The sequence below is a fragment of the Peromyscus californicus genome, unplaced genomic scaffold (genome assembly GCF_007827085.1).
Source record: "Peromyscus californicus insignis strain IS unplaced genomic scaffold, ASM782708v3 Scaffold_20__1_contigs__length_68692818, whole genome shotgun sequence".
In the NCBI taxonomy this organism is placed as follows: Eukaryota; Metazoa; Chordata; class Mammalia; order Rodentia; family Cricetidae; genus Peromyscus; species Peromyscus californicus.
The window spans coordinates 46,330,813-46,341,840 of record NW_026294503.1 but is presented as its reverse complement, the minus strand read 5'-3'; the positions used below and the strand labels follow the sequence as shown (position 1 = coordinate 46,341,840).

At 43.5% G+C, this 11,028-nt stretch overlaps 1 protein-coding gene across 5 annotated transcripts in view; it reads right to left on the bottom strand.

Moving 5' to 3' along the window:
• Positions 1-953: 953 nt before the first annotated feature.
• The window catches only part of Xpnpep3 (X-prolyl aminopeptidase 3), a 55,794-nt gene continuing 45,719 nt past the window's right edge, over positions 954-11,028 (bottom strand). For 4 of the 5 annotated variants that reach the window (XM_052748399.1, XM_052748401.1, XM_052748400.1 and 1 more), the window contains exons 8-10: positions 7,589-7,766; positions 5,068-5,188; positions 954-3,187 (exon numbers count right to left, since the gene is read on the bottom strand). In XM_052748399.1, coding sequence (XP_052604359.1) covers positions 3,021-3,187; positions 5,068-5,188; positions 7,589-7,766 — 466 coding nt within the window. In that variant the 3' untranslated portion in view covers positions 954-3,020. Of the gene's footprint in view, positions 3,188-5,067; positions 5,189-7,588; positions 7,767-11,028 lie in introns of those variants that run through there. The other variant, XM_052748403.1, reaches the window with a different exon arrangement.

Sequence of the window (11,028 nt, the reverse complement as noted above, 5' to 3'; positions counted from 1 at the left end):
AAGAAATGTTGACCAAGATTGCAGTTTCTGGATTCTGGTGGGTGTATACCCTGTGGGCCTGAAGTCCAGTGGTGACCCCTGACCCATACTTTTGACTGATAGTCAAAGCTCCTCAGTGGCCACAGGAGGAAGAAGTCCAGAACCCATGAGCCCTGTGACCACAGGATTCTGTTGCAGTGCTGGGAGTTAATGATGTTCATCACCATCACCTTTCCATCACCCCAGGAACATTTGAAAACTTGTCAGGTTAAAGAAGACTTACCAGGCTTAAAACTTACAGTCTACTAAGGTTTGGGCCTTAGATGCCACTTCAGGAAGTAAAGAATAAAAACCACTAGCCACAAGGTAAAAATCTCTCTGTGCAGTGTTCTTATGACACCAGCAGCTTGGGCACCCATTTAAATTTCTTTTCTTTTTTTTTTTTGAGACAGGGTCTCTCCTGGAACTTGCTATGTAGCCCAGGCTGTCCTCGAACTCAGATCTGCCTGCCTCTGTCTCCCGAATGCTGGGATAAAGGCGTGCGCCACCACCGCCCGGCTTAATAAATGATGCTTTCATTTATTGTCTTCTAGTCAGTGGTGTTGATGGGTCCAACTCAAATTCCAACTCAGTTTAATTGGCAGGAGTTTCTGGGAACACTGTTGTAGAGGAGGCTGGGGTACCATCTGGACTGGGGAGGGCTCACTCTGCTTTACTTCTGACCTGCGCTGGCAGGACCTGTACTTTCTCCTTGCAGTCTCTGTGTTACTATTAGATTCATTTTGAAACAGGGTCTTACTCTGTAGCCTAGGCTAGTCTTGAACTCATAGCAATCCCCGGCTTTAGTCCTTTAAGTGCTGTGTTGATAGGTGTAAACTACTATGCCTGGGTACCGTCTGTCTGTATTATGTACACACTCAGATTTAAAAGAAGTTAACACACTAGCTCTTAGGGCTTTCCTCTATCACATGAGCTTTTTTTTTTTTTAAAGATTTAATTTTATTATGTATACAGTGTTGTCTGCATGTATGCCTGAAGACCAGAAGGGGGCGCCAGATCCCATTACAGAAGGTTGTGAGCCACCATGTGGTTGCTGGGAATTGAACTCAGGACCTCTGGAAGAACAGCCAGATGTTCTTAAGCGCTGAGCCATCTCTCCAGCCCCACATGAGCTTTTGAATAAAGTGTCTATATTAATACAGCCCTCCTGCTCACCATGTAAGCTGCGTTGTACAACTGAACCTGATGCTATGTTTGGAGAAAGAAACATGACTCTTTGCCATTGCCATGCCATCCCTAGCTTAGAGTAAGGAGTGGACCACATGGTGCACGCCTTTAATCTCTGCCCTCCAGAGGCGGAGACAAGTGGATCTCTGTGAGTTTGAGGCCAGCCTGGTCTATAGAGTGAGTTTCAGGACAGCTAGGGCTGTCACACAAAGAAACCCTGTCTAGAAAAACCAAAACCAAACCAAACCAAAAAGTAGACCATAGGGTTTTCACAACTACCATGAGTGGATTTTATTTTTATTGGCAGTAGAGATATACAGTACTACCTAAGATTGTAGTACTATTTTTGTTTTGTTTTGATTTTTTTTTTTTTTTTTTTTGGTTTTTCGAGAAAGGGTTTCTCTGTAGTTTTGCGCCTTTCCTGGAACTCACTTTGTAGACCAGGCTGGCCTCGAACTCACAGAGATCCGCCTGCCTCTGCCTCCCGAGTGCTGGGATTAAAGGCGTGCGCCACCACTGCCCGGCTGTTGTTTTGATTTTTTTGACAGGGTCTCTTCATATTGCTATGGCTGGCTTATAACTTGCTATATGGACCAGGCTGGTCTGGGGCATGAATTGTGACAATCTTGCCTCTGCCTTTAGAATACTGAAATTACAGGCACTAGCCATTATGCCCAGACTGGGTCCTATCTTAATGATTTTGACAATAAATACTGCAAGTAGCTATGTGGATCAGTTCAAAAGAACCTATAAAGGGCTGGAAGGTGGTGGCTCATGCCTTTAATCCCAGCAGGGAGGCAGATCTCTGAGTTCGAGGCCAGCCTGGTCTACAGAGAGTTCCAGGATAGCCAGGGCTACACAGAGAAACCCTGTCTCGAAAAACCAACCAACCAACCAACCAAATCATAAAAACCCTACAAAGGTGGGGAGGGTACAGGAAGATGGGTAGTTTGAGGCCAGCCTGAGCTACATAAGAGCCTGTCATTAGGAAAGCAACTGATGAAGGATCTGAGGCACACAATGACATTTTGTCTAAGAAGAACCTATGAAGGACAGGAAGGTGAATGGTTGAAAAAGAATCCCCTTTAAATTGAAGAAAACAGAGCTCAAGGCCTGGATCTGTGGGGACACAGATACTTTTCCTTCTCTTTCATCTTCTTCCTTAGAAGAACCTGGGCACTTTCTAGGTGCTAGGCAACTGAATGCCAAGAAAGATCAAGATTCTCGTTGGGTGCTGGTGTTGCTGTCCTGTGGCTGAATGGAAAGACTGCAGGACACCCGTGTTTCCTGAGCCTGAGAGGTTCCACTTGATGTGAAAAACTTGGCTGGGGAGGCAGAGATCATGGAAGATAAGTACTGGCCACTTGGAACACTGAAAGGTAGCTTTTAGAATAGGCAGAGACTTTGGTGAAGAGTAAAAATACAGGCATCACACAAGCATCTTAGGATAGGATGTGGATCTTAGCACATGAGCAGGAAGAGAAGAACTTGAAGAGAAGATTTTTTGCTGAAATGTGTTAACTGGAATGCATGGGAACACAACCAAACCTGTACTTTACATCCACATGTTAAACTTTCTGATCATTAACTTTTCAGAATTAATGTTGCTAAAGTCCTAGTAACAGATTGTTCCAGAGTTCACCACTTCAGATTTACATCTATTTAACATGAAAATGTCCTCATATCCAGGGACATCCATCATACAGCTGTGCACTCCCCATGGAACCTGGGTCTAATCCCCCACAGAGACACTGACTGCACACACAGGCTAGGATGCCAGTCTTGGACCTGAGATGTACCGGCTCCAGTGGTGGTCAAGAGGTCCTGCTGCAGATCTGTTCAATGTCATTCATCTCTTTGGGACAATCTGCAGAAAGGATCAGAGGTGAGTCCTGAGTCACCACGACATCATCCTCAATCCGTACTCCAAGACCTCGAAACTTCTCTGGTGCATCTCTGTCATCCTCTGGAATATAAATGCCTAAGGAAGAGAGAGAAGGGCTGTGACCAATGACAGTAACCAGTGGATCAGAAGCAAGTTCACCTCTGTTACAATTCCCTCATCTGTCTCTGACAGATACTCACTGCACTTACCTTAGAGCTGTGAGAATTAAATGAAGTACTGCACACAGCAGAGCTGTGTACATGAAGCTCAGTCAAGGTGGAACTCATTAGCTAGGATTACTACTGTTATAGCCGTTTTTTTAGTAGACTACAAACTGTATTCAACTAAGATAATACCATGTAATTCTGACATGGTCTAGTGGTTTAAGAAAGTCACTAATTTACAAATACGTTATATACATTACAAACCAGCAGATTATATAAATGTACATCTTCCTTTGCTAAAAATCCTCTGAAGAAAGGCTATTGGATTAAAATATAGTATGAAGTCAGCTGTGGTGGCACACATAATGAACTTAGGAGGCTGAGGTGGACTATCTGGGCTAGATAATGAGTTAAAGGCCAGCCTACAATAAACAGTTAAGTCCTGTCTCAAAGGTAACAACAATAAAACAAAACCCAAAATGAAGTAAAAAAACATAAAGTGTATTAAAACATATTTAAGCTGGGCGGCGGTGGTGGTGCACACACTTGGGAGGCAGAGGCAGGTGGATCTCTGTGAGTTTGAGGCCAGCCTGGTCTACGACAAAGTGAGTTTCAGGACAAGCTCCAAAAGCTACACAGAGAAAAACCCTGTCTTGAAAAGCCAGGACTATTACACAGATAAACCCTCTCTCCAAAACAAGAAAAACCAAACCAAACCAAACAAAACAAAAACAAAAAAAACCCCCAAAAACCCCAAACCAAACCAAAACCAAAACCAAAAAACCAAAAAACCCCAAACAATTGGGGTTGGGGATTTAGCTCAGTGGTAGAGTGCCTGACTAGCATGCGCAAGGCCCTGGGTTCGATCCTCAGCTCCACAAAAAAACAAAACAAAACAACAACAACAACAAAAAAAACAAACCCCAAACAAACAAAAAAATCAAGTTCCAGGACAGCCAGGACTATTACACAGATAAACCCTGTCTCCAAAACAAAACAACAAACAAACAAAGAAAAGAACCTGCAAACTTCTTCAGATACTCTGATAAAAAGAACAGCAACTGTAGCAGCCATTACTAGCCAGAACAGCCTCCAATGCTGCAGAGCAAAACGCAACTGACTGCTTTCATAAGCTAGTATAAAAGACATTTATTGCCGGGCGGTGGTGGTGTATGCCTTTAATCCCAGTTCTAGGGAGGCAGAGGCAGGGGGATCTCTGTGAGTTCAAGGCCAGACTAGTCTACAGAGTGAGTTCCAGGGCAGCTAGGACTGTTACATACAGAAACCCTGTCTTGAAAAGCAAAAACAACAAAACAAAACAAAACAGAAAACCCTAAAAAACAAAAACCAAACCAACAAACAAATAATGTAAAACGACGTTGATCAGTCCCGACACACCCAGTTTTCAAACTCTGGGTCGTGTTCTTACAACGCAAGCAGCATCGTTGTTTAAGCCAGCTGTCCTCACAGTCTTTGCACCCACTGTGGTCCCCACTCCACTCTTCCACTCTGCCCACTAGGCACTCACCTGAGGCAGTGGGGTAATGGTGGGTAGTGCACTGGAGGTAGCAGGATGTTACAACCCACCACGACTAACTGTGAGACTATCACAAGCCGGCCCAGCAAAGGCAGGATTAAAAAAGATTTATTTCTTATATGGACTTACAGAAAGGACTTGCCATCTGTTGTTTATTGGAGGAGTGAAATTAAAGCGTGTGATCTTAAACAAGGAAACTCAAGACAAACCTAAGTATTTTATAGTCTGTAAATAAAAATAAGCAATGTATACTTCAGGGTTAACCCGTCCCTCACCTGGTTCAATTGTGATCACCATACCAGGCTGCAGAGGGAGTGAACGAGGCATGTCTGGAGTGTCATGGACATCCATTCCAAGGTAATGGCCAACATGATGAGGGCAGTATTTCCGAGCAGCCTGGAAAAGGTAATTACCACAGTATTATTAGGGCACTGAGTTGACATGGATAAACTGAAATCAATAAACCAATGAGATGTATTAATAACTACCAGTTTCTGCCATTTATATTTAAACTATCCTTGGACTAATGCTTAACAGACGTGACAAACTGCCACTTTGGGGGGGATGTAGTGTGGTGTGGTGTGTGCACTTGTGTGCAGGTACACAGGCACACGAGCGTGCCTATTGAAGCTGGAGTTGATAGTGGCTGTCTTCCTCTACAGAACTTCATCTTGTTTCTTTCTTTCCTTTCTTTTTTAAAAAAGACTTATTTATTTATTATGTACACAGTGGTCTGCCTGCATGTATGCCTCCATGACAGAAGAGGGCATCAGATCTCATTATAGATGGTTGTGGCTCACCATGTGGTTGTTGGGAATTGAACCCCAGTCCTCTGGAAGAGCAGCCAGTGCTCTTAACCTCTGAGCCATCTCTCCAGCCCCACCTTGTTTCTTGATTGACTGGTTTGTTGGCTGTGTTTTTGTGTGAGTGTACATGCCTAATGTAAGGGGAGGGAAGAGCACAACCTGTTCTCTCCTCCTAGCATGTAGGTTCTGGGGAATGAACTCAGGCCATCAGGCTTGGTGGCACGTGACTTTATACATGGAACTCTCTTGTCATTTCTGCACTTCACCCCCACCCCTTTTTTCTTGATGAACTTGCAGAGGTTTCCCAGAGGTCTCTATGGTCTCCACCACCCAGTGCTGGGATTATGGGAACAGGTTGCTGTGGCTAGTCTTTTTTTTTTTTTTTAAAGAGGTAGGGTTTCTCTGTGTAGTCCTGGCTGTCCTGGAAGGAAGTTACTCTGTAGACCAGGCTGACCTCAAACTCAAGAGATCCACCTGCCTCTGCCTCGGAGTGATGGAATTAAAGGCATGAGCTACTACTACCCAGTCTTCTTTTCTTTTCTTTTTTTTTGTTATTTTGTTTTTTGTTTTTGTTTTTGTGCCTTTCCTGGATCTCGATCTGTAGACCAGGCTGGCCTTGAACTCACAAAGATCGCCAGACTCTGCCTCCCAAGTGCTGGGATTAAAGGCGTGCGCCACCACCGCCCGGCTCCACACCAACTTTTTTAAGTGGATGCTGGGGATTGGAATTCAGGTCCTCACACTTGCACTGGAAAGCACTTTACTCACTGAGCCAAGTCCAGCCTGGCAAACTGTTACTTCCTCTATGCAACTGTGCCATTAGCATACTTACTATACTGCCTTTCATTCCACTGTTAAGTTTATTTAACACAGGCTAAGGAACACCAGCAATAACTGACAAAAGAAAACCGTTTCTGGCATGAGGATAAAGCTCAGCAGTATTTGCTGACCATATGCAGGTCTTCAGTTTGATCCCTAGTACAGAGGAATCTTCTTTTTTTGAGAAAGGGCAGACAGCAATGCTGTTATCCTTTCAAGTCATACAAGGAAGACATGCAGGGTAGTGGTGCTGCACGCCTTTAATCCTAGCACCTGGGAGGCAGAGACAGGGGATCTATGAGTTCGAGGCCAGCTTGGTCTTCTATAAAGTGAGTTCCAGGACAGCTGGGGCTGTTACATAGAAAAATCCTATCTCGAAAAACCAAACCAACCAACCAACCAACCAAAGAAGGAAGATACAAACTATGAGCACACTCTTGGGTGGAGACAGGAGAATCAGGAGTTCAAGACCAGCCTAGGTTATGATGACCCCACCATCAATGACATAAAAAATAAGATATAACTCACATATCTATCTTGGGTAGCCTACTCTGGAAACTCTGAGTATCTCACATCAAATTGTGGAATAGGCATGACTGTATATTCACTGGCTTGGATATTTCTATCAGTTAGTTAAATATTTGCTGGCTTGGCACAGGGAATTTATAACTTTTTTTTTTCTGCTAATAGGAGTCCTGGAATCCTCAACTTGGAGATAGAAGATGCCTAATGCTTGTGTGACTCAGATTTTTGCAATTATAACGGATACCATACATTTAGATACTGACAAAAACTATTAAAGATGTAGTCCTTGGGCATTTTGCTAAGTCTCAATAATGTAACTGAACCAATAAACAGCCTCCCCTCTGACCTCCAGAGTCTCCAGGAAAGGTTTAAGAGTTAACCTTCTTTCCTTGTCTGTGTTCCTTCCCACTCTGCCTGGACAGACTTCATTTTTTGTTTTCTGAGTACTGCACTTATGCTTTGGCACACAAAGACTCAGAATGTACTGCCATCTTCTGGCAAAAATAAGCAGCACCCACCTCCTTTGTTTTAATCCATGGTAAAGCTAATCCATTTTACAAAGAATTGCAAAGACAGTGCCTAAGTCTGTTGACAATTGAGCAGCATGCTGGCTGTTCTCAAGGACTGGGTGGAGAGGAGGAGGTACCTTGAAGGCGCTTTCTTTGCTGTTCCTCAGGACCCCCAGATCCTTCAGCTTCTGCCCCATTAGTGTCAACATCACCCTGTAGATGTTCTCCAAGCTTGTCCCAGGAGAGCACAGGGTCAAACACGCTCTCTGGATCTCTAGAACAGCTTCATAGAGCTCTGCCTGAGGTGCGGTGAACCTACGGACAGGAAAGCAAACGAATGCAAGTCAGGTAGACGGGCCCGGCAGCAGCTGTTTTCCCAGCCCACCATCTTGCTGGCCCTTCCATAGTTTAAGGTGGAAGTTTACATCACTGATTTTAAACCTTTTCCTCCTTTTTATTTCTCGTGTTACAGTTTGAACCCAAAACCTTGTGAATGCTAAGCAAGTACCTACCACTTTCCATTCCAGTTTAAACATTTAAAGTTTATCAACTTCAAAATTGGGCATGGTGGTACAGGACTAATAATCCCAATACTCATTAGGTTGAGGCAGGAGGACTGTAAGTTTGAGGCCAGCCTGAGCTATACAGTAAATGTGCCAATAGTTTTGGGTTACTAAGTGAGATCCTGCCTAAAAACAAAAGTCACAAATTTTTGCTTCAGCTATATTCCCCTAATATTTATATACAGTGTTTTCTTTTCTCTCTCTCTCTCTTTTGTTTTTGTTTTTGTTTTTTTTTTTTGAGACAGTTTCTCTGTGTAGCCCTGGCTGTCCTGGAACTCTCTCTGTAGACCAGGCTGGTCTCGTCTATCTGCTGAGCCATCTCTCCAGCCCCTGATCTTTAACTCTTTATCATTCTGCTTTGGCTCCCTGAGTCCTGAGTTTAGAAGCACAGCACCACATCGGTCTCATATTCAGTTTTCCAACTACTTGGAGATTTAAAAAGAGATTGTATTTATTTTAAGTTATGCATGTATGTGTTCATGGTTTGTGCATGTGAATGCAGTGCCTGACAAGGCCCCTGGAGCTGGCTTACAAGCAGTTGTGAGCTGCCCCACATGGGTCTTCTGGAAGAGGAGCAAGGACTCCTCATTATTGAGCCATCTTTCGACCTCTACTATTCAGAGACTCTAACATCTACTTGTCAGCTGGGCATGGTGGCACACGCCTTTAATCCCAGTACTGGAGAGGCAGAGGCAGGTGGATCTCCAAGTTTGAGGCCAGCATGGTCTACAGAGTGAGATCTAGGACAGGCACCAAAACTACACAGAGAAACCCTGTCTCGAAAAACCAAACCAAACCAAACGGGAATATATATATAAATAAAATTTGTCACTATGATTTGTTTGGTCTGCAGCTAGATATCTCATGATCCCTGTGAACACTTGTCCTATACATTAACAAGACTGTAAATCGCCTACTGTTCGGGACCACCCATTTCTCTCTAGTCTTTTCCGTTTTCCTTTGTGTACGCTGGAGCTGTTTCAGGAGCCTGTGCACTCACAACCACTGTCACTGTCATCCACGCTCTGCTTTACTTCTGACCACACTCTTGTCCTGACGTCTATTTTGTTTGTATTAATGTCACTGTTTACTCTTGGTCTCAGCCAAAAGATCAAGAAGCCATACCATTTTAGCTTCCTTATAGTCGATGTTTTCATGGAAATGTCTTTCTCCACCTTTTTATTTTCATGAGTTTAATAGTTTTTATTTAAAGTGATTTTTGTGCTGGGCAGTAGTGGTGCACACCTTTAATCCCAGCACTTCAGAGTAGAGGAGGGCAGATCTCTGAGTTTGAGGCCAGTATGGTTTATAACAGAGTGAGTTCTAGAACAGGGCTATACAGAGAAACCTGCAACAAAAACAAAAACAAAAACAAAAAGGGGGGGTGTTTTTGTCAGGAATAGTGGCACATGCCTATGCTTCCTGTACTCTGTTTTTTTTTTTTTAGACAGAGTCTTAGTATACAGCCCTGGAAGTTACAGATATCCACCTCCTCTGCCTCCCAGGTTAATTGCAGGTAAAGTAAGGAAGATTGTGAGTTCAAGGTCAGCCTGAGCTACATAGTTGATTCTGAGGCTAGCCTGGGGTACATAGCAAGACATAGCAAGACCATCTCCAATTATTAAAAAATAAAGGTGCAGGCTGGAGAAATGGCTCAGCAGTTAAGAGCACTGGCTGCTCTTCCAGAGGTCCTGAGTTCAATTCCCAGCACCCACAGGGTGGTCACAACCACCTGTAATGAGATCTGGTGCCCTCTTCTGGCCTGCAGGCATACATTCAGACAGAGCACTGTATACATAATAAATGAATAAATCTTTTTATTTTATTTTATTTTATTTTATTTTATTTTGGTGTTTCGAGACAAGGTTTCTCTGTGTAGTTTTGGTGCGTGACCTGGATCTTGATCTGTAGACCAGGCTGGCCTCGAGCCCACAGAGATCCTGCTGGCTCTGCCTCCTGAGTGCTGGGATTAGAGGTGTGTGCCACCACCGCCAGGCTCATAATAAATCTTAAAAAAAAAAATAAAGGTGCTTCATTTATAAACAGTTTTGGTGTCATTAATGACAGAGCTGTATTTAGTCCTGTCATTTTTGCTATTTTCTCCTTGATCTTCCCATGTGTGTATGTGTGTCTGCTTTTGTGTTTTTTCTTCCTTTTCTTCTTTTTGGCCAACAACATTTCTTTTAGAAGAAAAACTTTGGTTTGTTTACTCTGTGTTTGTGTATGCATGTGGATGGATTCACGCCATGGTGCACATGTGGAGGGCTGGAGGATAGAGGATGAGCTGGGAAAGTCAGTTCTCTGTGTGAGTTCCAGGATGGTTTCAATTCAGGTCACAAGGCTTGGTGGCAAGTGCCTTCACCCACTAAAGCCATCCTGCCAGGCGCTCCATTTTTTTTTTTTTTTTTAAGCATTCCATTTTAACTTCTCTATTGGCCTGTTAGGTATACTTATTTGTATTATTTTTTCTGGTTGCTTTTGGGGTTATATTCTTCTGAAGAGTGCTTTTTCTCACCTTGGCCGGATCCAAAGCACAACTGCTCTCAATGGGAAGCAACTAGACTCTCTGTTTCGTTTGCTCAGCTTCCAGATGGTTGTGTTTTACTGAGTGCTCTAGTGCCTCTCTAGCAAAGTTTTTTGTGATCAGTCAATAATTTCTGAATAGTTTACATGAAGATTCAGGGGTTTACTCTCTCTAGCTCCTTCTCTTCAAGAATTTCCCCCATATTTCTGGTTTGTTTGCCAGGACCTAAATCTGTTCTCTGTCATCTTTTTTTTGGGGTGGGGGTGTGGTGAGACTATTTCTGTGTAGTCCTGGCTGTCCTGGAACTCACTCTGAAGACCAGGCTGGCCGTGAACTGGCGTTACACTGGTAAAGCACGGTGAACTAGGAAATTCGCTCAGTGGTTTAGAGCACTGGCTGCTCTTCCAGAGGACCTGGGTTCATCTCTCAGTGTCCACATGATGGCCCACAACTGTTTTTTTTTTTAATGATTTATTTATTTTTATTTTAT